This window comes from Gossypium raimondii, chromosome 5, assembly GCF_025698545.1.
Source record: "Gossypium raimondii isolate GPD5lz chromosome 5, ASM2569854v1, whole genome shotgun sequence".
Classification (NCBI taxonomy): domain Eukaryota; kingdom Viridiplantae; phylum Streptophyta; class Magnoliopsida; order Malvales; family Malvaceae; genus Gossypium; species Gossypium raimondii.
Genome location: NC_068569.1, coordinates 10,269,239 through 10,294,018, shown reverse-complemented (window position 1 = coordinate 10,294,018; position 24,780 = coordinate 10,269,239). Strand labels below are relative to the sequence as shown.

General features: G+C 34.1%; 5 protein-coding genes across 13 annotated transcripts; 2 read left to right on the top strand and 3 right to left on the bottom strand.

Moving 5' to 3' along the window:
* The first annotated feature begins 3,101 nt into the window (after positions 1-3,101).
* Positions 3,102-7,459, top strand: LOC105769696 (protein NRT1/ PTR FAMILY 1.2). Its single transcript, XM_012590496.2, has 4 exons — positions 3,102-3,360; positions 3,645-3,862; positions 5,538-6,088; positions 6,187-7,459. Exons 1-4 carry the CDS (start codon positions 3,252-3,254, stop codon positions 7,046-7,048), a joined length of 1,740 nt encoding a protein of 579 aa, XP_012445950.1. The 5' UTR covers positions 3,102-3,251; the 3' UTR covers positions 7,049-7,459.
* An 803-nt stretch (positions 7,460-8,262) lies between these two features.
* On the top strand, positions 8,263-9,416 carry LOC105765945 (peroxiredoxin-2B). Its single transcript, XM_012585232.2, has 3 exons — positions 8,263-8,496; positions 8,738-8,817; positions 8,980-9,416. Exons 1-3 carry the CDS (start codon positions 8,342-8,344, stop codon positions 9,231-9,233), a joined length of 489 nt encoding a protein of 162 aa, XP_012440686.1. The 5' UTR covers positions 8,263-8,341; the 3' UTR covers positions 9,234-9,416.
* Positions 9,417-11,262: 1,846 nt separating this feature from the next.
* On the bottom strand, positions 11,263-12,602 carry LOC105770789 (hypothetical protein). 3 transcript variants are annotated; one of them, XM_012592129.2, is made up of 4 exons: positions 12,445-12,602; positions 11,975-12,157; positions 11,643-11,789; positions 11,263-11,559 (listed from the first exon to the last, which is right to left on the bottom strand). In XM_012592129.2, the coding sequence occupies exons 2-4, from the start codon at positions 12,140-12,142 to the stop codon at positions 11,392-11,394; spliced, it is 483 nt and encodes a 160-aa protein (XP_012447583.1). In that variant the 5' UTR covers positions 12,143-12,157; positions 12,445-12,602; the 3' UTR covers positions 11,263-11,391. The 3 variants fall into 3 exon arrangements, with proteins under 3 accessions (XP_012447583.1, XP_012447581.1, XP_012447584.1); XM_012592127.2 differs by having other exon boundaries at positions 11,975-12,260; positions 12,445-12,598; XM_012592130.2 differs by having other exon boundaries at positions 11,975-12,150; positions 12,445-12,583.
* A 577-nt stretch (positions 12,603-13,179) lies between these two features.
* LOC105770790 (cytochrome c-type biogenesis CcmH-like mitochondrial protein) lies at positions 13,180-15,310 on the bottom strand. 2 transcript variants are annotated; one of them, XM_012592132.2, is made up of 4 exons: positions 15,170-15,310; positions 14,423-14,581; positions 13,692-13,823; positions 13,180-13,600 (listed from the first exon to the last, which is right to left on the bottom strand). In XM_012592132.2, exons 2-4 carry the CDS (start codon positions 14,564-14,566, stop codon positions 13,397-13,399), a joined length of 480 nt encoding a protein of 159 aa, XP_012447586.1. In that variant the 5' UTR covers positions 14,567-14,581; positions 15,170-15,310; the 3' UTR covers positions 13,180-13,396. The 2 variants fall into 2 exon arrangements, with proteins under 2 accessions (XP_012447586.1, XP_012447588.1); XM_012592134.2 differs by lacking the exon at positions 15,170-15,310 and adding an exon at positions 14,728-15,131.
* Positions 15,311-18,448: 3,138 nt separating this feature from the next.
* LOC105770923 (probable plastidic glucose transporter 3) lies at positions 18,449-24,292 on the bottom strand. 6 transcript variants are annotated; one of them, XM_012592291.2, is made up of 14 exons: positions 24,052-24,292; positions 23,375-23,522; positions 22,842-22,953; positions 22,694-22,761; positions 22,484-22,616; positions 21,976-22,075; positions 21,761-21,873; positions 21,407-21,500; positions 20,575-20,728; positions 20,339-20,482; positions 20,190-20,263; positions 19,392-19,480; positions 18,935-19,049; positions 18,449-18,712 (listed from the first exon to the last, which is right to left on the bottom strand). In XM_012592291.2, the coding sequence occupies exons 2-14, from the start codon at positions 23,463-23,465 to the stop codon at positions 18,530-18,532; spliced, it is 1,470 nt and encodes a 489-aa protein (XP_012447745.1). In that variant the 5' UTR covers positions 23,466-23,522; positions 24,052-24,292; the 3' UTR covers positions 18,449-18,529. The 6 variants fall into 6 exon arrangements, with proteins under 6 accessions (XP_012447745.1, XP_012447744.1, XP_052486636.1 ...); XM_012592290.2 differs by lacking the exon at positions 24,052-24,292 and adding an exon at positions 23,902-24,039; XM_012592293.2 differs by lacking the exons at positions 18,449-18,712; positions 24,052-24,292 and adding exons at positions 19,164-19,186; positions 23,902-24,041 and having other exon boundaries at positions 18,921-19,049.
* Between the last annotated feature and the right edge of the window lie 488 nt (positions 24,293-24,780).

Here is a 24,780-nt window from a genome sequence, read left to right as displayed (position 1 = left end):
GAGCAGCATCTGAGTGGCTTTTTTTCTCTTCATCCCCACTCCACTTTTTTTCATGTAAGAGCTGTATTGGAAATTGCTTTGCTTTGGTTGTTCACGTGTTATTGAATATCCACACCATTGAAACTGGAAAGAAAAAAAAAGAGAGAGAGAGAGAGAGAGAAGGGGGTGGTGGTGGGGAGGACTTTAGGGAAATAATTGCAGTACGCAAAGCCTAAATAGCTATAGAGGTATGGTTGTCCTTGTTGCCCTGTCTCCTTCATGCAATGAATGCAAATTCCTTTGTAAATAATTCTGGGCCCTCACAAAATTCTCCCCCCTTTTTTTTTTTTTTTTTTTGACTATTATGAGTTTGGTTTTGTTCATTGAAAAAGGCATAGGTTTCTTCTTCTCTTTAACTCTCATTAAAGCCTTGTTTGCATTAAGCATATTCTCAAAGGGGAACATAAATCGACATATAAGGTGAATTTGAGACATAATACGTTCATCCTATCTTTTTTTGCTTTCAGTAATGATACATATACGAATGAAGCTCCATTGTAACGAAACCATTAATACTAATATGGTAATATCTTTACCTTTGCATTATAGTTGTATAAATCTCGTATGGGTAGTGCAATGCTTCTGTAGACAAAATTGCGAGAATCATAGCATACAATATATTTCAAGTTTGCATGAATCGATGATATTGACTCAAAGTCAGTCAAATGTGAAGGTACTAGTGACATGCCACTAAAAACCATAATCCTAAAGAAAAAGGAATGAAATTTTAAATTAACGGAGCGGTAGAGTATATAGACAGAGGTTGATACCATTTCTTACTAATCCATGAGATGTCCTTTTATGGACAAAACGACACTAGATGTGGACGGTGACACTCTTCCTCTGCCACCACCAATAGCTTTTTATTGTCCGCTAGCTAACACTCGTGCAGTTTACAGGTTAACTCCAGACGAAAAATATTTGCTCAATCAATCTTGTCCTGTTCGGGGCTTGGATTTGGTGAAATTTACCTCTCTTTTACACTTCAGGCAAGACCCTCCTCTTTCAGTAATTATCCATCTTTTCTTTTGAATGCCGGAGAGTGAAATATGTGAACAGTGGTATGCTATGCTATGCAGGCTTATACGGTGTATATATGAATCTAGCTTAGTATTCGACACAGCAGTTACCACGTGACCTTGCAAAAAAAAGTTTTTACATCCAACATGTTAATAAGTAAACTATGATGATAAAAGAAATCAAAATTACATGTTTTGCCAAAACAGTTTTAATTATATTATGTTAGGTTTATATAGGGTAAACTACCAAAATAGTCACTTTTGTTTGAAATGTTACGTTTTAGTCACTTATGTTATCACGTTGTAACATTTTAGTCACTAAGCCGTTAGTTTCTATTAACGGTGTAACAATAAGCGATGTGTACGTTAAATCATCATTTCAAACAAAATTCTAGGTTAATTTATACAATCGGTCCCCATATTTTTTCGTTTGGAGAAATTTAATTTTTTTCTTTTATTTTTTAACTTTCTTTTTTTCCATTCTCTTATGCTTCTCCTTTGTTTTCCTCCTTCTCCATTTCTTTCAACGTAGTTTTTCTATGTTTTTTTTTGAACAATTTAATTTTTTCGAGTGAGGCGAGCTTGTGGACTAGTTACAAATGGAAAGCATAGAAAAACTATGTTAAAAGAAATGAAGAAGGGAGGAAAATAGAGGGAGAAGCATAAGAGAATGGAAAAAAAAGTTAGAAGAACATAAAAGAAAATTTTTAAATTGTTGAAAATGAAAAATATAGGGACCAATTGTAGAATTTAACCTAAAATTTTCGTTTGAGATGATGATTTAACGTGCCGCATCAACTTACCGTTATACCATTGTTGACAATTAACGACTCAGTGACTAAAATGTTACAACACGGTAACGTAAGTGACTAAAACATAACATTTCAAACATAAGTGACTAAAATGTAACCTAAGGTAAAAAAAGTGACTATTTTAATAGTTTAGCCGGTTTATATATTTTGAATGACAAATGCTTGAATTTCTAAAAACGGTAAACCAGCTTCAAGTAACAACCCAAACTGAAAGAAATAAAAAAGTAGGTGTAAAAGGCCACGTGCAATGTGAAACGTCGTGAACCAAAATTCAGTGCTCTACTGCTGGTTTGGGTTCGGGGGGTTTTGCGGAAAGTGCGTAACTGCCGCTCTATCTTCATTAACATCAAACTTGTAATTAGATTTATATTAGATGAGCTGACAGTGTAAGTATATTTATAGGTTTTGACATTCTTTTTTTTGAACGGTAACTGGCTTTCCTTAAAAAAAGAGTGAGAAGAAATCAATAACGTTGGAAATACAAGTGGTAGAACCAAATCCATTGGTTATCACCTCTTTTTTCTTTTTTTTTTTTACATTTAAATTGCTTAAAATAAATTAATTCTGGTTAATAACATAAAAAGAATTTGTATGCTACGTGATAAAGTACTGTTCCATTAATATCAGTTAAATTGCTTTGGATAATTTAATCCATCAAAATCTTTAATAGAAAACTATGTTAATTTAATATTCTCTTTAGACTATTTTTATTCTTGTTTTTTTATAAATTATAAGAGAAAATAAAACTTTAACAATAACACGATTTGAATCCAGGCTACATTTGCATACAGTCAGCATGATATATTTAATACATCAATTATAAATTATTAAGTAGAATTAAACATATTTAATAATTTATATCTAAAAAATTGCATATAAAAACATATAAAATAGAACAATATGTTGAGCCGAGTTATCAAATCTAACAGTGATACTGACATGTGATTGGAGCAAGTAGAGCAAAAGGACTTGTGGACCATCCTATTACAGTGTAACATGCTGCACCATATCCTGGGCATCATATTTTTGTACTTTATTTATAGCAAAAATAAAAGATAGAAGAATTTCTTAAAAATAGATAAATGAATAAATAAAGAGAAAGCTAAAGGTTGATGTAACCAGCAAGAAAAGGTGTTAAGATCATGGTATGTCTATTCCTCAATTATTTTACTATATACTTTTTTTTATATAAATTTATTTTTGGGTGAAAGTGCCCTTCTGATTTATTTATCAGATGTTACACGCAATCACCTCTTCCTTTTTTCTTGGTTTAAAAACCCACAACTTGGAGACCTTCAAAACTTGAAGCTTCATTATTTCATCTTCTTCCTCCATCTCCGCTCTTTCCCTGTTTTACAAGCAGCAAAGCTACACTTCAACTATGGAAGATACTAAAATGGAGGACTCATCAAATCAAAGGGAAATGTCTCACGAAGAAATGCCTGAAACACACAGCAAGGGTGGCCTCATTACCATGCCTTTCATAATAGGTACAATGCATTCCACTCATAATTTCTTTTTGCATTGTGTTGCATAAGTGTTTGTACGAGGTTTTCACCATGCCTCTGGTGTATCATCTTTTAGCTTTTGCATTTGTTTTCAACCTTTGTTTGTCGAGTGTTTGCTAAAGCGGCGAAGCGTGGCATGTCTTTACTTTTTCTGGTTCATGCAAAAAGCTTAGCATCCACATCAGATACTTCTACTCAAGTTTTAGACGAGTTTTCATGGTGATTCTGGAACACTTAAATGATGGGTTTTCCCTGTTGAAATGCAGCGAATGAATCATTTGAGAAGGTGGCGAGCTATGGGCTGGTTCCCAACATGATACTGTACCTGATTAAAGATTATCACATGGGAGTTGCTAAAGGCACCAATATTCTCTTTTTCTGGCAAGCTGCTACCAATTTTACCCCTATATTGGGTGCTTTCGTCGCTGATTCATATCTGGGTCGATTCCTAACCATCGGCTTGGGCTCCATTTGCAGTCTCTTGGTAACATTTTATTTTCTCCCAAGTTTTATATATGATGTTTCCTTGTTTCTTGAGATATAGTCGTATGATTTTCTTCTTAATGGTCATTGTTTCCATGTTTAGTCTAGTTGGAAGACTAACTTGTAAGTGAAATAACCAATAATTTATAGATGTTGACAACAACTAAAACAAATATTAATTAATTAGGAGATAATGGCCAGCTTTAACTTAAGGAAGAATGTCCCTTGGGATCATGTTTTATTTTATTCCATTTGCTAAGTTAGCACCTGTCACAAAGGATTTGTCCCGGCAGCCCACGTGAATATAGGAAACAGCTGACCTTTTTTTTTTGGGGCTCTGGAGGTACTGCTATCAGTTTATCATTATTGGGGATAAAGCCTGGTGCTAAATAAATGAGTGAGGACCGAGGAGACTGCACCCTTCTCTCTCTCCACTTATTCGGTTTCTTGTTCATATATATTAGGTCTAAATATCTGCCACTCCAGCTAAAAACTTTGGTGGTTGTGGTGGGTGGATTTTGTTGGCTATTGGGTCTAGACTAGACCAAATTAATGCCCCCTTTTTTGACCAAGTTCCCTTTTTTTTCAAACATTATGACCAAATAATTTGAACAAACACTATAATTTGTTCAAGTACTTATGTCTATGGGGAGTGAAATTGGGAGGAATTTAAGAAGTTTCATTTTAGAAAGATTTGATGATCAAAACTGTCTTTATAATTTACTAGAACTCATCATCACAGTCTAGCTCAATGTTTCCTTCACTTATATTTTCAAAAAAGAAACCTGTGCATGGTCCTGTTAATGCCCATTATTCTTCCTTATTCCCAATGTGGACAGACTTTGCATTGTCTCTTTCCTTACTAAAACCATAACAACATAAATAGTCATATACACTAACAAAAATTACTAATATAAAGGGACGCTTAAGTTGAGAATGATTTCTAAAGGCTGTCACCCTTAAGAGTGCATGTAGGCACAAAAAAGGTGCGGGTCTTATCAAAGCGTCTTGCTTAAGGACTTGGGACTTGGGAGTGCAATTAGCTAGGCGCTTTAGTTGATCTGTATTACGCCTTGGAACACTGGTGCAAGGTTTGACAAAAATGCTACCAAGTTTCTACTGGTAAACCCCGATACCAGCTCTGACAGCACTTTTACCAAAGCGAAAAGTAATAGAGACATTTTATGGTTATCAGCACTGGACCAGTTTTACTTTTTCATCATCTTACTCTATTATTAGTTTACAGAAGAAAAATCTGTATGTATAGCGTTTTTCAACACTGGTCCAGCCTGCTCGCCTGGTGCAATCCTATTCGAGAGTTGGGGGGTGAGCAACTTGGCTTCTGAATCATATGATTAGGTTCTCTATTGGGGCCAAAATGAAATAGTGCTAGTTTGCACTTAAAGTTCTTTTAGAAACAATTTGTTAAAGGAGTTGTGGTCCGATAATTAAATCTTCCTAATTCTTAAATTCAGAAGAACAATATTTTTCCATTTTGTATTGTCTTTAATTCGTTTTGGTTAAATTTATTGTGATCTCAATCTTTTTGATAGAATTCCTAGAGTTAGATATGTTCAAGCATATTATTCCACATCTCCAATACACTATCATGAATTCCCTCGAAAATGCTTTATCATGCACTGTCATGAGAATAATCCTGACCTCGAATTTTATAGGGGATGATACTTTTATGGTTAACAGCCATGGTTCCACAGTCAAAGCCTCCACCCTGCGACCTAATGACCCAGACCTGCAGTTCTCCAACATCGGCGCAGATGACTCTATTATTCTTCTCATTTGTTCTCATTTCCCTTGGAGCTGGTGGTGTTAGACCATGCTCCTTGGCATTTGGGGCTGACCAATTAGACCGAAGAGATAATCCGAAAAATGTCAGGGTCTTGGAGAGCTTCTTTGGCTGGTATTATGCATCTGCAGCTATATCTGTTTTAATTGCATTGACGGGTATTGTTTATATTCAAGATCAGTTTGGATATAGAGTAGGCTTTGGAGTTCCAGCAATCTTAATGTTGCTCTCCGCTCTTGTGTTTTTCCTTGCTTCTCCCTTCTATCTTAAGCAGCAGGCAAGCAAGAGCTTGCTTACTGGCTTTGTTCAAGTAATCATCGTTGCTTACAAAAACCGAAATCTGACATTTCCACTTCCAAACTCAACTGCAAGTTACCATCATAAAAGGGATTCTAACGTTGTTGCACCAACTGACAAATTAAGGTACGAACAATAATTGCAGTATCCTTCACCATTTAAATGTCGTTCTTGAATTTTTTGACTGACATGTTTTATTTACCATGTTGCTGCCCTGCTCTTAGATTTTTAAACAAAGCTTGCATCATCAAAAACCCCGAACAAGACATTGCTCTGGATGGCTCAGCCGCAAATCCATGGAGTCTTTGCACGGTAGAGCAAGTGGAAGAGCTAAAAGCGCTAATTAAGGTCTTACCATTGTGGTCTACTGGGATCATAATGTCCATAAATTTAAGCCAAAACTCATTTCCTGTGCTTCAAGCTAGCTCTATGGACAGACACCTTACAAAAAAGTTTCAGATTCCAGCAGGCTCTTATGGAATGTTCAACATCATCTCCCTTGCACTATGGGTTATTTTCTATGATCGTGCGATCCTCCCCATGGCATCAAAGATCAAGGGTAAACCAGTACGCATTGGTGTCAAACTAAGGATGGGAATTGGACTCTTTCTTACCTGCATTGCTATGGTAGTTTCAGCCATTGTCGAGAACGCACGACGAAAGGAAGCAATTCGATCCGGGTTTCAAAACAACCCTACTGCAGTTGTGAAAATGTCTGCTATGTGGCTTGTGCCACAGTTTTGCTTGAATGGTTTTGCTGAGGCCTTCACTGCAATAGGGCAGACAGAGTTCTTCTATTCCGAGTTACCCAAGAGTATGTCAAGCATTGCCGCTGCCCTCTTCGGACTCGGATTGGCTGTGGCAAATGTGCTAGCTAGTGTTGTTGTGAGCATCATCGACGATATTACTTCAAAAGGCGGTAAAGAGAGTTGGGTTTCGAGCAACATAAACAAAGGTCGCATCGACAACTACTATTGGGTTCTTGCCATATTGAGTTTCATCAATCTGTTTTATTACTTCCTCTGTGCCTGGGCTTATGGACCGACGGGTCGACAAGCAACAAAAGTTAAATCGATTGCAAGATGATGATTTGTCTAATATAAGGACCAAGGTTAAAACCTGAAGTGAAATGGGTTGAAGATTGTAGAAGATTACACTGATCGGAGAAAGCCCTTATATTTGTTAGCTTGATGAGTGCTTTGGAATGACTGTTGCAGTTCAAAATTTGTCTACATATAAAATATAGTTTGGTGTTTAGTGAGTAGGAAATATAGTTTTTGAAACCATATAACATCTTTTATGCATATCATTTACTTGTGTGAATTTCTTCTCCAAAATCTGTGTCATATATATCATTCTTTACCCTCTTTTTACATTGTATTTTTATCACACTGCTTTAGTATTGCAGTAAATAGTGGGTGGATCTGAGTCTGATGATGCCTACATTTTCCTTTCTTGTTTATTTGCCTATATATCAATGTATGTATGTTTTGTAAACATCACTCTAGGAAAGCGTGTTGTATTTATGTTGTTGACTTTCTTGGCAGCCTAATTTGATAGGAAATAGTACAATTATTCACATTAAAGGTTGACCACAATTTATTGGGTTTTCTTTCTTGGAGTATTTTGTTGTCGTTGTACTATTATAAATTCTTCTTTGCTCTGCAACATTCAAATACAGTCGTCAATAATGGTGCCTTCGAATCATTTGAAAATGGAAGGTACATGTTGCAATAAACAAATCCAAATATTTAATAGTACAAAACTTATTGATAGGTGGTGTTTGTTTTTTGTTCGCAAAACCAGAAGTCCTTGAAAACCTCAATTATTGACACTACCAAGATTGTTTGCTACTGCCATGACACCATTGATGATGGACCATTTACTTACCAAGAACCCCATTGTCTATAGAATAAATGGACTACATCCTGGTACCATATGTTCATTTTATTTCTTTTTTGCATCTTCGATTTTTTTATATTACAAAAAACATATCCGAAGACTTACAAAATAGAATTAAATTATAAAGCATAAACAGTATGATGAGATTGAAGATCTCAACATGCGCATAATTAACTTTTGCCAACTATACTGAAATCTATATTCTCACTTTAATCAAAACAATAAGAAAATGGATCATAAGAGTTAAAAGTGAGAAGTTAGTCCCCCACCATCTCTATCGAGCCAACCGTAAGCAAAAGTCCACATTTCATTGTCCTTATACTAAGTTGGTACCACCACCATTGATTCTGTCCTTCCAACAAACATCCCTCCTCTACATATATATATGGATGCTGTTAATACGTAAACATGCAAAACTTAACCCTCTTCTCTCACCCCACCAACGAACTCATAACGAAAGAAAAACCACAAAAGTAAATGGCTTGTATTGTGGTCGGTGACACGATTCCCGATGGTACTCTCTCATATGCTGATGAGGCCCATCAGATTCTAAACGTGTCCGTACACTCCCTTGCTGCCGCTAAACAGGTCATTCTCTGTGGAGTTCCCGGTGCTTTTACCCCCACATGCAGGTAAAACGAGCTCCCAAATAATTCGCTTTTAAAACAAGGTCTTTGTTGGTATTGTCACCCACCTGTTTAAATAATGATCCTACCATTTATGTATATTTTATAATCGTTACTTTGGGATTTTAATTTTCTTAATGTTCACAATTACCTTTCAAATATTGTTTTCACTGTTATTTGATTAGAAAACTTTACAGATGGGTCCTTAAATCGCATATATGTTGTTTCTTTTCCAATTCCCGAGCAGCTTGAAACATGTACCAGGTTTCATTGAAAAGGCAGAGGAGCTCAAGTCAAAAGGCATTAGTGAGATTATCGTCATCAGTGGTAACACTCAACTTGCTAACTTTCCACTACTTGTTTAATTCATTTTAAAATTGAAACAGGCGTTAATTTAAAACAAACATTGATCATAAATTTTACGACCAAACAAGTTAGACATTGATTATTACGGAAAACAGGCAACGAATTTTGGGGTTTCTGTTGCAGTTAATGACCCATATGTGATGAGGGCATGGGGCAAGTCATATCCCGAAAACAAGCACGTAAAGTTCTTGTCTGATAGCTCAGGTGCTTACGTAAAAACACTAGGGCTTGAGCTTGACGTGTCGGACAGAGGTTTTGGGATTCGATCACAAAGGTTTGCTTTGTTGCTTGATGACCTTAAGGTGAAAGTTGCTAACGTGGAATCGGATGGGCAGTTCAAAGTTTCCAGCGCTGAAGATATGCTTAAGGCTCTCTAACTTTTAAGGCTCTCCACTACTGTCTTTTTGTTCTGCAATTCTACTGAATAAAGTGTGTTTTAGAATCTTCTTGTAATAAAGTTAACTTTTCAGTGTACAACGGTTTGCTACTTTGTTGTTTCTTTTGTTTCGAAGGATGAAATTCCATTACATAAATCAATTTCGCAGGTTGAGATAAGAAAAGGGATTGCTGCTTAAAAAGTCTGATTACATATAAATTGGGTTTAGTCCGATTCTGACCTATCACAATTTGTATCATCGGAAGTTATTCCATGGTCTTTGTTTATAATTAGATCTGTTAGCAAGTTGAGTAATTTATTTGATTTGCAAGTTTGATCGAATTTGAGTAAATAATTTTCTTTTAAAAAGATTTGGGTTTGTTTGGTCTGATCCAAAGTACATTATAAATACATATTTGAGTAGCCGTAAAAATAATCAAATCAACACAAAAGCACAAGTAAATGAAAATTAAAATATAATCAAACAAACACATTCATAACAACCGCATACAGTGATATTAGAGACCAAAATATAATACTTGTGCATAATAAAACTCAAATCTTAATACTTGAAAGGACTCAAAAGTCCTAAATTTTTCCGGCAATGTCAAAATCTCATTAACTTGTATGTGTGTTATTTTTGCATTATAATCTAAAATGATATACTTGATAAAAATTTTGACACATTTTAACACATTCATATATTTATTTGGTATTTGTATTTATATTATTTTTATCATATTATATCTTAAATATATATTTTTGATATGGTGTCGATGTAATGTATATAATTTAGTTCTATATCAAGAAATTATAAAAGTGACAGCAAAATGCATTGACAAGTACTAAATACTGTCAGAACAGGCGATATGTTACACAGATACATTTAAAAGAAGCATTCCAAGGGAGGTTAATGTTTCCAACATATTATAGAAGGACCCCAGGATGAAATACCAAAAACAATATGGTTTTGGCTTATATACATACAGAATAAGTAAACGGAGAGAGATCGATTAAAAATTGAATCTGCGATTCCACACACAAGTGTCCTGCTAAAGGAGACAATGCACCCTTTTGATGCAGATCAAGACTAATCCTGTTTCTAAACCGCAACAAAATTAAAGGAGACCTTGGCATTAAAGTTGTCAGAATTGAGTCTAATTAACAGATTAAATCGATTGAATAAAAAGTTAATTGATCCGTCAATTTAACTGCTGTCATAATTGAAAAGAAAAACTGTTGTTAACCAGTAAAATAATTAGAAACCAAAATCGAAAAATCGGGATAAAAACTATTTGAATTAATAATTTTTTTTTATCTTATTTGTTTTTCACTTTATTTTCAACTTATGATCAAAAAGTGACAGTGATTGGTCTAATAGTTTAATTTGTTCCATTCATTTAATAAAAAACTAATGATTTAATCAATTTGATCATTGATTTAACTTTTAAAATATAGATTACGAGTACAATAAGACAAAGTTAAAAAGGGGGGGGGGGGATTTTCGTACGGGACCAACCTCGATTTCTTTTACCCTCTTATTTTGCCCTTCGGTTACAGGTAACACACCACCATCACAAATTTCCTGGTGCTACAGACTCCCAACGATGGGCGGCCTTCTTAAATTTTTATTTTACTAAGATGAAGTAACAAATTCTTTTTTGAGCTAGAATTAAATTATAAGGTTTCAGAGTGATTAAAAATATAATTTTATGATTATATGAATTTAAATTTTATAATTTTTAAAAAATAAAAATATTTTTTTAGAGGTCAACTAACCATTTTAACATCGCATCAATTATATAATTTTATAAAGTCAAATAGAAATTTATGATTTGGGGATTAAAGTTTGTGCACTCCTTAGTGTCACATTTACTACTAAAATTTTCACAACTTACATGAGTCAATTACAAAGCAATCAATATCTATTTATTTTTTGAAAATATCAATATCTAAACTTTTAAATCAATAAAATAAATTTTGAGTTCATCATGGTATGCTGTCTTTATTCCTTAATTTCTAATAATGTGTTTTAATCTAGTCCACTGATCATGTATGGATTTCATTGGTGTATCAAAATACAATCTTTTAACTTTTTTTTTGTTATATATATTTCTAAATGAAGAAAAGAAGAAAACAAATTAAGTAATACATAGTTGTTAAAGTTTGCTAGGATGGTTTATCCATGGTGCCCTAAATTCGTTAGAAGCAGTCCATTGTTTGGCAATTGCAATTAACTCTCCATCGTCTTTCTTCTTCACCTCCACTCTTGTTGAGCTAAGCTTTCCTTTGTTCCCTACAACTTTTGCCACTATCTCTACTTCTTCCTGCAATTTATGTATATACACAGGTAAACCATCGAAAAGTTTATATATATATAAATGGAATTTTAAAGTTTTTAGGAATATACTTGAATTTTAGCCGATGAATAATATGAAATGTTGTAATCCATTGTGACATTGCCTCGAATTATAGCAGTTTCGGTGCATATGGCCATTGATGCAACGATGTCAACTATCGTTGCAATTGCACCCACTTGCCAGTTTCCATGTGCATCCTATTATATTTGAAACAATTTTTAATCAATTATATATATGAGTTTGTTTTTAATGTATAAAAAAGTAATGGAATGAAACCTAAGTTGTGAACTATCTAAAAAAAACTTCGGTTTAAATCACAGTTGTACAGATAAAAAAACATAGCAGTGAAATATTATATTAGATGAAGAGTTAAGAATTTAACTGATGCAGAAGGCGGTATGATGAAAGTACAGCGCACAAATCCCTTACGGGCATGATCGATTATCAATCCTTTAGCAGTTATATTTTGTAGCTCCACATGAGGCATCTCCTTGTTCAGATATTCCTGAATCCCTTTCCGGGAAATCCGCGGCAACTTTTCCCCCTCCATGGTTGGACCTTTAATCTTTCAAAATCATACCATCAACAAATGCTTAATCTAACCCTTGTTTACATCATTACCAAATTCAAGCAACAAAAACGCACAAGCGAGCGAGAAATTTAACGAGCTGTCAAATGACAATTCATTTAAAAAAATTAATACTAGTAGATTTAGCATATCACCACCAGAAAATTCGATATTTCTTAAGCAAGCGGAACCGAAGAACAACGAAAAATCATTATCAGCTGCTTGATTTATCAAACATAAATTCCTTAAAACAGTTGAATTAGATGACCTTTCTTGAAGCTTACCTGAATCGATCTGATCTGATGTGATCTCAGCACTTGGAACAAAAGCTATAAGAAACAAACAATTTTTTAATTTCCTTAGAAATCCAACGTGAGAGTAACCGTATTTGATCAGCTTTCATCTCTTGAGATATGGTTGACCACTATAGTTTGATTTTCGTTTAATAGCGAGATTAGTTAATTATTGACCGTTTGATACGGCTGGACAATTAGGGATCGTTGGATTTTTTTTCATTTTTTAAATTTTGTTTTAAGAAGGGAGTAAGAGCATTAGCGGAGTAAGCAAAAGGTGAAGGCAACTGGCCAGAGCGGGAGAGGGACCGAAATTTTTAGTTAATTTTCGTTTGGGTTAAATATAACATTAGTACTCATCTTGTCCATTTCTTCCAAATTAGTACTTACAAGGCTTTTTTTTGTTCTAAATTGATACTGAACTTTTTTTCTATCAACTAATCCAGTAAAAATATTCAGAAAATTAACATCACCAATAAAACCCTTAAATATTAACATAACAGAAGTAAAGGCAAAAACCTAATTTTGTGGTGCTGGAACTGACTGAACAAAGGTCTGTCACCAAACAAATGTAATTATTGGAGCAGCAATGGCCAGTGAAAACTAAGAACCAAATAAAAGCGTCCGATAAACCAACCCAAAGAAGTTTCAAATTCGAAGATCCAAGAAACAGAAGCAAAACCAGAGCAAGAATGAGGTAGGGTATCGTATACATGCATCGTAAAATTAACATCAAAAGTTATACTATTATTAAAGTGAAATTGCATTTTATCTTTACAGAAAAGATAGGGTATAAAAAACACAAGTCAGGCCTATAGTTGATTATTGGAATTATATTATATTTGCATCTGTTCCGATTATCTCACCCTGGTCACTATATGAGATTATTCACCAATGAAAGAAACTTCAAGGTCCATCAAGGAAAAGATAGGAAAAAAACCCATCACCAACCTCGCCATCGACTCCACAAGGAGGAAGGAGTAACACCTTGTGGAGGAGGAGGTGTGAGCAAGTCTAGCATAGTTTCCTTCTCCTTTGGGGTCAGTGGAACACCTCTAACAAGATTCAAAGCCATGATGTGCACGTTAGTCTTTTGTCTGTGTTTATTGTAAGCCCACATACCACCAGCAGCACCTGCAACAAGCAGCTGTCCCCAACATCCTTCTATTTTAGTTTAAATATGAAATGTGGGTACAGATTACAATACCACCAGAGAGGTCTTAAGATTTTAGACTAACCGGTGATAGCCACAAGGCTGCAGTCTGCAGATCAAACTTTGGGGCATAAAGTACCGTCTCACCGTAATCCTCTTCAAGCTTTTTATAAATCTCTTTGTCACTCTTTCCAGCTCGAATCTCATCACGAATTAACTGCAATAATAAAATAAAAAGTTGGAAGTTGCTATAAGATAAGCACAAAAGTATAGACAAACAAAAATGAAAGCTAGCACATGTTTCATTTTGCAACACAAAAGACAGTCCATAGTTTTAATTACTAAACAGAGGGTAGATGAAACAATACTAGAGTTCCATGGAATGCAGAGAGTTCGGAGTTTTAGAAATATTAGAACATGAAGAAGCTAAACAACACACAGAACAAGAAACGATCCAATTGCAGATCTACAGATTAGAAGAAAACAAAATATGATAAAACAACAAAGGCGTAAAAGCAAGCCATTAACCGACAAACTACTAGTTCAATGAAGTAACCATTTCACCATGTTGACAAAAACTTGATCAACCAGTTCCACCACCCTCAAAAAAGTCCAAAGTGTGCAATAATATTAGAAGTTAGGAATTTGAGAACATTTAAGTGATAAATTCTACCAAGAAACTATTTTTATTTTATTTAATGAGAGAATAGCACTGAAAAATTTTATTAACAAGCACCGATTTCATCTGGATGCAAATGCAGAAGGAAATAACTTGGCTTTTTACATAACCATTAGGAAGAGAACAAAAGAGTGTACCTTTCTGAGGAGAATTGCGATATCTGCTTGTGAATCTTCAATAGACTGACTCCCACATTCTGTACATCGCACGTTGTGGCTGATATTTCTTGCCCTGGCTTCCACGACTTGCGCCTTCTTCACTTCATCATCTTTGATTTCCATTCTTATTATAAATCACTACATCCCAAACAAACTATCAAAATCAGCCACAAGATAAAAAACATCACAAACGTTAGAATTTGAAAGGCTTTCTTTTTCAACAGTGAAGGATTTTATCGAACACCTCGCTCGACGAAAAGATGAAAGAATTTGAAAGGCCTTACTTTTTCATCAGTGAAGCATTTTATCGAACACTTCGCTTGACGAAAAGTTGGAGGAAGAAGGAAACATTGTAGAACGACACCATTTTTCGTAAGCCATTTCTAATAATCAAATGATTTAGTTTAACCCCCAAGTTGAAAACCCAAGTACATGTGTACGTGTAAATTTACTTAAAAAATAGTGGACTTAACATCAATAACCAGACCCTTTTTTTTCAACTAAAGCTAATAACTTTCTGCTTCTAAAAGTGAAAAAGAAAAAAAACATTTTCAGCTTCTTAGTGAGAACCCAGCACTTGGGTTTCATTTACTTGGACATTTTCATCAACTAAAATTCTCAAACTTTTTTTCAGTTTTGTTTTCCAATTTTCTGGGTGTCGCAAGCGAGACAAGGAAAGCCTGTGACGTAGTAAGGAAAAGAATAAATGAAGACAAAAGAGAATACCTTGTCGGCTATACAGTCAGAGTCAGTGAGTGTTTGGAGCTGGGGAATTAGGATAAAAGGTTTAGCTGACCAAAGGGATTCTGTTTCGAAGTAGGGGTTTAAGCTATAAAGCTACTTGATACGGGAGCTGCTGCCCTCAGCATATTATAAACTATGATGTTTATTTTGCATATTTTATGCGTTTAAATTAATAACATAAGGATTAAACTACCGACACTTTATCAAAAACAGTTAAAAAAGATATTAGATGGTTACCAGTTAAATATATCAGATCCAAAAGAATGGTTACAAGACTATTCATGGTTTTTTAGCAGTGCAATAGAAAGTACACCAACTTAGAACATTTCGCAGGAAAAGACATCACATATAAAAGTAGAAGACAATCTTGACAGCTCACGTGATGGTCTTAAACAAAATATTGAATAGATGGAGATAAAGTGTTACAAAGCTAAAAAATAAAAAACAAAGATGATAGAAGAACTGAACTCACTTCTGATGTTAGTACAGACTATGAAAGTGATTAGATATGATTAGATATTTTATTATTTTATATAAGTCATAAAAGTAAGTTTGTTTGTTATATGAGTAATAAAAGTAAGTTTATTTATTATGTAACTATCAAGTTAAATTAAATGTTGAGTTTAGACTCTTTCGAAAAGGGTGTTTGACCTTTATACAGGGTGATTTCTGCGACCCTCTAGTGCTCCAAGTTTGCAAAGTAGCTCTAAGGTGTATGAGCCCGCCTCAAGGCTTTCGTGATTGGATTATCTTTGGTCTCCTATGTCACTAAATAGTCTCAAACGATTGTTTTGCCTCTGTGGATGACTAAAAACTTAGGACTGTTGTTAGTATTTGTTGTGTGAGATAGTTGAAAATTTGGTCGTTTGAGTCCTTTTTCTTTGATCTCTTTTGTTGGCTTTTTGTGATCTCTCATATTAGGTCAAATTGTGGGCCTCTATCAATAGACTAGCAAAGTAGATTAGGTTGAAAATTTATTAACGAAATAGCTAAAATCGGCGCTTGAGGTAGCCAACTTTCAAAGTCGGTGCCATCTTCTATGTATATATATATATTTTAGGCTCAAATTAGAAATGGAAAAATATCATAAATAGTCCCTATGTTTTACCAAATTTTCATTTAACTGATTTTAATTATTTTCAGTTATAAACAAAATTTAAAAAAAAGGGCAGTACCCAGCTTTGAAGTCGGCACCTCCGGGTGCCGTCTTCTATAATATTATGATTTGTCCCTATGTTTTATCAAATTTTCATGACAGTTACTTTCAATTTTTTTTTTCAGTTTCAATACAATATTTATTAATAGGTTTTAAGCCAAGAAATTGGTTGGAACTACAAGTAAATGTGGCATTTATTTTATTAAATTTGTCTTTTTTAAAGAATTTATCTTGAAATTTTGATAAAATTTTGAGGGACCATTTGTGATATTATTTCATTTTAGTCCAGCTGTTCTAACGTCAACTAAAAGAAAGGAATAATTTCACAAATGATCCTCATGATTTTATCAAATTTTCAAGATAAATTTTGAAAAGAAGAAATTAATAAAATCAATGCTATATTTACTTGTAGTTCTCACCAAAGTATTGAGTTGAAATTTATTAATATTTTATTAAAACTGGAAAAGTAATTGAAAGTAACTAAAATTAATTATCATGAAAGTTTGATTAAAGATAAGGATTATTTATGATATTTTTCTATGTTAACTATTTCGTTGATTAATTTTCAACCTCATCTAGAACGCATGATCTTGAACTCTATACACTATCTAATAGTGAAGGGTTGCTGTAACCGCCGATTCAACTATTTCAACTCCAATGATTTGAATCTGAACCTTGAGAGCGTCCATCAGGTTGGTATCATGAAGGGACATGGTAAAATTAGGAAACAGAGTTACCATGGCCGTTCCTGAACTGAGAGTGGCTTCAACAGTTCCAATGCAAGCATCCTGGTAGCGCTTGTATCTAGAATCTAAAAGTGCAATCCTGGAAACAACAGGTTTGCCTAAAGTTCCATGATAATTTAAGGCCAATCGAACCGCTCCAAAATGGATATGAGAATATTAATGTTGACTCCATTCTTGAGGAAAATTAGGAGGGATTTCGAGAGTGACTAACTGTTCTTCTTAGCCACCATAAATAAGATGCTTATCAAACTTAGAGGACTGTGCATACTCATGAAATTTTTTTCTACAAATTATCAAATTAAGGATCTTAAGATTCTCTTCTCATCTCTGTAAACACAAGAGAAGAGCCACACTGTGTTCATGTTTCTAAGCAGAAACTTTTAAAGCTTTTACCTGAAAAATGGGTAACAACTATAAACAGATCCACCAACATGACCAACAGATCCGATTTACAAAAAGTCAGATCATCACTAGAGCTGATGGAACTAGTGAGATCAAGTTTGACTATAGCCATCTGAAGCAACTACCAACTCATTTTTTCTACTCAAATGATGTTACAACCAAATGATGTTACAAACAGTTCCTTTTGATGGCTCAGTACCAAATCTCAAAAGTAAAAAATATTCAAACCCATGTGGATGTCTGTGCGTAGGAATATCCAGCAGGTAAATGTGGTCACACAGTATTCAACAACAAGAAACAACAAAAACGGAAACGCTGTTTGGGCCTGTGGAGAGTGAGCAGATCCGAACATGTTTCATTTCATTACTTCATCCATGACATCTTTTAGCAAGCTTTGGATTTGTATTCAGAAATAAGTTTGATTCAAAAGAAATGACTGCACCGCACTGCACTGAACTCAACAACAACAACTTCCTATTCACCACCTCCCTGCACAATGGCCCAGAATTCAGGTGGGTTTTTGACAGAAATCAAGTTGTAAAGCCTCCCCCACTAAAACTAATATGAGCATTGCTATACGTGAAAATGTATTTTTCAAAAGTATTTTGGAGAAATTTGATTAAAGATTTTGTGTTTAATATTGTTACGAAAAATATTATGAAAGAATTTAAATGTTGATTTTAAGTAAAAGAATATTTAATTGATATTCAAAGTTATTAATATTATAATTTATATGTGAAATATCGATTTTAAAATTTTAATCAATTAATATAAATTATTTGTTTTAATATGTAAATTTGTAACTCTTGTAAATTAATAAAAATTCATAAGTGATGAAATATAATCGATTCCTGCAAAGTATCATTATTTTCTTATGTCTTTATTATTATTACCATGATAACATATTATTGTTTTTGTACTAATAAATATTCAATTTATATTATAGTACAAATATAATAAAATAAAATAATTTCTGCTAACTCATTATTAATACTATGATATATGGAATATAAAATTTTCTACAAGAAATTGAAACCTCTATACTGGTGGAAGAAGTGCAATTTCAATATCTTGAAGCGATTTTCCTTTAGTTTCCAACACATTTTTCTTTACAAATATTACAGCCAGCAAACAGAAGGTGGCGAAAATTGTATTCAGGACTAACGGTCCAAGCAGCTCCAGTAATCGCAAAAACAACAGACCCACTAAGGAATTTATCATCTGTTACAAAGACCACTAAGTTAAGGAAGGAAAACAAGAGAAACAAATGAGAGAGAGATCAAAGAGTCAAGTGGCTGTTCACCATTCATCTTAGTAAGAAACGCATTTGAAATGGTTGTGCGATTATTTGCACATTTAAGAGTCAAAAGCAAAGAATAAAAATTATAAAATCCTGTCCAGCCACAGGATGTTAAAGAGGGAGAAAAGTTAAAAACTGGTTACCCAGTGGACAGCCATGCAAATTGACATCGCCTTAGCCCTGACCCGACTAGGAAACATTTCTGATAGGAGGAGACCAGGCACCGGTCCAGCACCCATAGCAAAGGTCAAGACAAACCTGCATCCTCACACCATCAAGTTTGTGTAAAGAAACTGCCACACCCTAAAATGATGTTGCTAAAGTTAAATGTTTCCTTTAAATAGCCTTCATAAAAGTCTGTAATAATGTCACCTTAGACGCACCGTGGCAACCTACTGAATGAGAAAGATTAAGTTAACTAGCTTAGATAGACATATCCCTCTCATTCGCTAAGATAGATTTTCTCAGGTGGTACCCATCATACCATAATGAATGAAAAGGGAATTTTAAAATATCCAAAAAGTGACACAAAGCCTCAAGAGTTTAATAAGCTTATCCCACTATAGAAACATTTTGATGTTCAAAGGATTAACAACTTACAACAGCATGCCTCCAACAGAGAGATAAATTACACTGCTGCCTGAGACTAGGGAACTAGCTGAAGTTGCCTGAATAGTCATAGCCACTGCCTGAAACACAAAAGCATAAAGCAAAAAATCAAATAAATTGTATTAAAACAGAATATGATGATCTTTCCAAGCAAGAACAGGCTTATAGCCAAATGTCTATTCTATTACGAAGACCACCGGGTTGTGAAGCTTATCCAGGAGATGTTTTTTATTTGCATTCGTGCCTTTCAGAAAGAGCTGCTAAATCAAGTTTTCAATTGGGTGAAGGAAGTATGACTGCTTCACCAATGTGATTTCCATTACAAATGGACAAATATTCTTATCCGCTGATCTTTTCAATGCTGGAATAAGACCTGCTATTAATGTAGGGATTTCCATCTTCAGAGTAGGACCCGCGGCTCAAATAGCTATGAAACAAGTCACTGATAAATCAAAATTGGAATTGGCCCAATTCGCCGAATTAGAAGCCTTTGTGCAATTTGCTTTTGATCTCGATAAAGATACTCAGAATCAAAATGTATGTACCATAACATCATAAGATTTTGAAAATATGTACCATAATCATCTAAATTTGCCAAAAAAGGATACAAATTTTGTAGGTCCAAGAAATTCCAATATTGCTTATGCTTTCTCTAACAGAATTCATCATTTAGATGCCAAATTATAAATGCCACAAACAGCTAGGAAATATAATCATATTAGGATGTGATATATATGCTACTAGCATGCACCAAACATTAAACGACAAGCCAAATCTTTTCTTCTTTACCATGCCTGAAAAACTTGCAATGAGGAGAGCCTTCCTTCCCAGTTTATCCATTGAAACCAATGCAAAAAGTGATCCTGAAGACGTATAAACAGCACAATTAAAGAAGCATTCCAAGATGCACAAGGTAGATACTTGGTGAAGTATTATACCTAACAAATTGGCAATTCCCACACATATGTTTGCAGACTCTGAGGGTACACCAGCACTTTTAAAGACAGTCGATGAGAAATAGAAAACAGCATTTATACCAGAGAGCTGTTGTAAAGCAAAAAGGGAAGATCCCATGAAAACAACTGCAATGGAGAAGTTCGTAAGTAATCATTTAGAACGAAATGTACAGATACTCTGACTTAAAAATCATACTGAGAATTATTAGCATGTTCACCTTTACGATGACGGCCATAAAATAGCTCCGAGAGCTTGACTGTATCAGCCTCATCCCCTCTTTGTGACTTTGACAATTCAGCCATTGCACCCTTGACATATGGTCCTCCCAAAAGTTTCTCAAACTCAGCTTCAGCTTCAGCACCTCTTCCTCTCTGAAGCAAGTTTATAAAGTTTATATGAGGCTACTTAAAAAATAGTTAATTGAAGATAAACAAAGAGAAAGGATATAAAACTGCTTCTATCCTTCCTTTTTTTTCTAGCTTAATAGATATAGGGTGAAATTCACCCATGGTAAGAAGAGGTGAAGTCAGGATATAGTAGCTTCCATAGCTCAGAAATGAACCTAGCTTTTCTGTTAGTATGTTTTACTCTCCCCTTATCCATCACATTAAAATTTCAGCCTCACAGACTATATTTATAAAAAAAAAAAAAAAGGTCTGTTGTCCTATCTCAACACATAGAGCACCTGCATTATAGACACTTCTTAGATCTTAATTATCTACTTCACATGTAAACTCCTGCATTCTCGAATTTCTGTTCAGTTGAATAAATTTTCAAAAAGAAGCTTAACTGTACAATGGCCTTATCTTCAGATCCTTAAATCTAATTACAATTGAAACCTGGCTTATTATTTAAGTGATAGTGCTAATGCATGATATATTGATATATGTAAAGCTAACTTTTTGCAGTTCCAGAGAACATAACAATATAAAATGTGAACACAATATGAACTCGCTTTTTTTTATGACAAGATGAAAGTTAACGACGCTGACCATGTAATGGAAGAACCTAAAATTGTTGTCAGCGAACATGAAGGTAGAGAAAATTACCTTGAAAAGCCAATGGGGACTTTCTACAGAAAACTCCATAAAAACAGTAAGTAGAGCAGCAGGAGCAACAGATGCCCAGAAACACATGCGCCACCTGCACACATCATCAAGTTATAAAATATGTTATTAATATATGAGTCAGCAAAGCGCAATCCAAGTTCTTAAATGTTGTTCCAATGACCTTTTATTTTTGAAAAAGAGAATGTGGAACCAAGCACATCATCTTGTGGTGGCAAGTGGTGGTGCCATCCTAAATATTGCTTTGCTTCAAATAACTATAAACAACATAATAGAACAATCTTTTTGTTGATTACCATAATCATAGCTACTACTAATTCGTTCATCATTTCTTACCAACCCTCAATTTGCTTAGCAGGGAACCCGATAAATAGAGCACCCATCAATCCTAAGCATGTTGCAAGTTGACTACAGCTTCCATATGTACCTCTTACATAAGCAGGAGAAACCTGATCATGGAACACATTAATATGTGTAAAAACGAAAAGAAGAGAAAAAGCTTGCAGTATAAGTATAACACAAAAATAGAACCTTAGTCGTCTTTTAGATACCTCTGCCACGTAAAGAGCTGCAACAGGCGGGCCAATACCCATTCCAGTCCCAACAAATAACCTCCCTAGAAGCATGCCCCAAAGGTTTTTTGCCGTTGCACTGCAAGAATATATATTTTTTAATGAATATAATTTAAGTATGTAAAGTGAAGACACAATTATCAATTTAAAAGATTGCAAGCATGAAGCCAAAAACAACCCCCTAACTTATTCTCTATAATTTTATTTGCTTTATGAGAACCAAAGGAAAAATGTAGGAGTGACGCAATAACTTTCAACAAAATGATTCTGGAAATTAACAAGATGAATGCATCAGTTAAACTGAAATTTGGCCTAGTGAATATTCGTTTAACTAAAAAAAAAACAAATTCAGAACAAACCCTCCAAGACATCATAAAATATAAAAGCATTTAAACATAATGGAAGATTTTAAAAAATAAAAGCATAATGAACGGCCTATTTGAGATAAATTCGAAACAAAAATGCTAGAAATTAATATTGCAATTACCTCATTGAAGATCCAATTATCAAAGGTAAAGCACACAGCTGGAATGCCCTACGACGCCCAACCCCATCTGCGATCGAACCACTGAACAGCGATCCAACAAAGGCACCCCCTAAACATGTACTTACAACCAGACCTTGATTTCAACAAAAGACAACATATAAGAGTGGTTTCTCAAATAAGACGAGAGCTACAAATTCATTGCTCCAGTACCTTCAGCCATGGTATCCCCATGAAAACCAAGGTCATGTGACATACTCTCTAGAGTTTCATTAACTACTCTGCATTAAAAATAGCGAGCATTAAGAATTCATTGTCTACAGAATTTCTAGATATACCAAAAAAAGAATTGTGAACATACCCAAGATGATAACCAAATAAGAAGGAAGATAAGGCTGCCAGGAGTATATACGGGAATGATCGTTTCCAAGACGGGTTTCCAATATCTTTCCCCACTCCACTCAGCAATCGTACTTAAAAACTCACATAAAGAATCAGAAAACTATCAGTACCTAATAAAGACAACTTTCATTCAGAAAATACAAAATCATATAAATTAAGCAAAAAAAGAAAAAAGGAATTCAAGTCATTCCAAATAGATCAAAATGCATGAAGATAGCTGAGGTACTAAAAACCCAACATAAAGAAGCAAAACCAAAGCTTTGAACTTCATGCAACTTGCAATGATTTTTAAAAAGGTAATATAAATTGCTTCCTGATTAGTTTACTAACCTTTTTTTTATCAACTTAATAACTTACAACTTGCAGCCCAAGAAACAAATTAATAGTAAAAACCTTTGCTTAATAAATTCATGATATAACCAAATTTAATACAAAATAACATTTCTTAATACCAATTAAGGTAAAAATAGAAAAAAGATGAACCCCCTGAACCTTGTTCTTTGTCATAGTCATAGGTATTGATTACGTGGTCTCTGGTACCACGCTTGTACATGGAATAAGAATCGACATGTCGTCCCCGCATTTCGACGCTATTATAAACACTCTCCCCAGAACGGAACGCAAAACTCTCAGATGTTAACTGCAAACCAAATTGAAAGAGCAATTATAAATTAATCCATCCCAGCTTATAAGTAAATCATGTGCAATGACAATTGAGAGGTAAAAGAAAAGGAAAATAAAATTGTACGGAATCAGAAACTAAAAATATTGCTAAACTCCAGATCTAGTTACAGTTTTCTTTTCTTAAAAAAAAAAAACAGATTTTGTCAGAAACTTAATATTTCGCCTGAAACAACCGAAACGAAGCTAATGGAAACGTTGTCGTTCTTGCAGGATCAAGCAATAGAGAAAGAACAGAAAAAGAAAACAAGATGATAAATGATAGAGAAACAAAGGAGAGGAGGATTTAGCTCAAAAATGGCAGCGTTCGCTACAAGATCAAAATTTAAAGAACTCACCATTTCTAACATTAAAAAGGAAGAAACAGATTCTAGAAGAAACGTAGAAAGGACACATTTGAATGTTCTAATAACTACAGAATTTAAAGATAGAGAAACGTCGGTGCATATATATAAATGATAAGTCGATTAAAGAAGAAATATTAACACCTGTGAAACAGAAATGAGAACATTCGCTATTAGCTTTGAATTTTGAAATGCTACGGCAATGGCCTTTTTTTTTTTTTTTTCCTTTTATGATTGCTTGGATTTAAAAAGAAAATGATTGAGAACTTAAAAATGAGGTAAAGGAGAGAAACCAAAAATGGAAAACAGAACTAAAATGTGCCGGGATGGAAGGCGACTGGATTTTTGGGGGTTTAAATTTGAAGAAAGAGACCAACACCGGTGCATAAGGAGGGAGTGGGAAGATCTGTTTGTTTTTGGTGCCAGATGTTTCCCTTTTTAACCGCTTTACATGTTTGACACGTGGAAAACTACTTTTTCATTTATTTCTTTTTACAATTTAATTTTAGAACTAAACCAGGAATTTTTTTTTCTTTTATAATAGAATATCAAAATAGTTGGTGCGTCTAAATTAATTCAGCATGTAGTTATGTATATCGGTAATTTTGAACATTATAATGATATGCTTACTGTACGGAAAAATTAAGAAATAATTTAAAATATGAAAATATGATCGTGATAGAATACTATTGATGAATTGTGCAATAAGGAGAAGAATAAAAAGTGAATGGTGAAATTTAAGAGGTGGAGAGTTAGGGATGAACAAGAGAATAGAGTAATTGTTGGAAGAGAGGATAATTGCTCAGAGTAACTTTAAGGGATAAAAATGTCGATTCCTTCTTCATCATTGAGAGGGTATTTATTATCGAAGTT

Excerpts from the sequence above, each read along its gene's own strand:
- LOC105770923 (XM_012592290.2), bottom strand. Across the intron at positions 22,762-22,841 it reads TTATTTGGTTATCATCTTGG|AGTAGTTAATGAAACTCTAG; the intron begins GTATGTTCACAA and ends TTTTTAATGCAG. Across the intron at positions 22,617-22,693 it reads TGGGGATACCATGGCTGAAG|GTCTGGTTGTAAGTACATGT; the intron begins GTACTGGAGCAA and ends GTTGAAATCAAG.
- LOC105765945 (XM_012585232.2), top strand. The coding sequence starts at position 8,342 with ATGGCTTGTATTGTGGTCGGTGACACGATTCCCGATGGTACTCTCTCA. Across the intron at positions 8,497-8,737 it reads GCTTTTACCCCCACATGCAG|CTTGAAACATGTACCAGGTT; the intron begins GTAAAACGAGCT and ends ATTCCCGAGCAG. Across the intron at positions 8,818-8,979 it reads TGAGATTATCGTCATCAGTG|TTAATGACCCATATGTGATG; the intron begins GTAACACTCAAC and ends TTTCTGTTGCAG.
- LOC105769696 (XM_012590496.2), top strand. The coding sequence starts at position 3,252 with ATGGAAGATACTAAAATGGAGGACTCATCAAATCAAAGGGAAATGTCT. Across the intron at positions 3,361-3,644 it reads TACCATGCCTTTCATAATAG|CGAATGAATCATTTGAGAAG; the intron begins GTACAATGCATT and ends GTTGAAATGCAG. Across the intron at positions 6,089-6,186 it reads GCACCAACTGACAAATTAAG|ATTTTTAAACAAAGCTTGCA; the intron begins GTACGAACAATA and ends CCCTGCTCTTAG.
- LOC105770790 (XM_012592132.2), bottom strand. The coding sequence starts at position 14,566 with ATGGAAATCAAAGATGATGAAGTGAAGAAGGCGCAAGTCGTGGAAGCC. Across the intron at positions 13,824-14,422 it reads TCGCAATTCTCCTCAGAAAG|TTAATTCGTGATGAGATTCG; the intron begins GTACACTCTTTT and ends TTATTATTGCAG. Across the intron at positions 13,601-13,691 it reads CAGCCTTGTGGCTATCACCG|CTGCTTGTTGCAGGTGCTGC; the intron begins GTTAGTCTAAAA and ends TGTTGGGGACAG.
- LOC105770789 (XM_012592129.2), bottom strand. The coding sequence starts at position 12,142 with ATGGAGGGGGAAAAGTTGCCGCGGATTTCCCGGAAAGGGATTCAGGAA. Across the intron at positions 11,790-11,974 it reads TCATACCGCCTTCTGCATCA|GATGCACATGGAAACTGGCA; the intron begins GTTAAATTCTTA and ends CAAATATAATAG. Across the intron at positions 11,560-11,642 it reads ATTCATCGGCTAAAATTCAA|GAAGAAGTAGAGATAGTGGC; the intron begins GTATATTCCTAA and ends CATAAATTGCAG.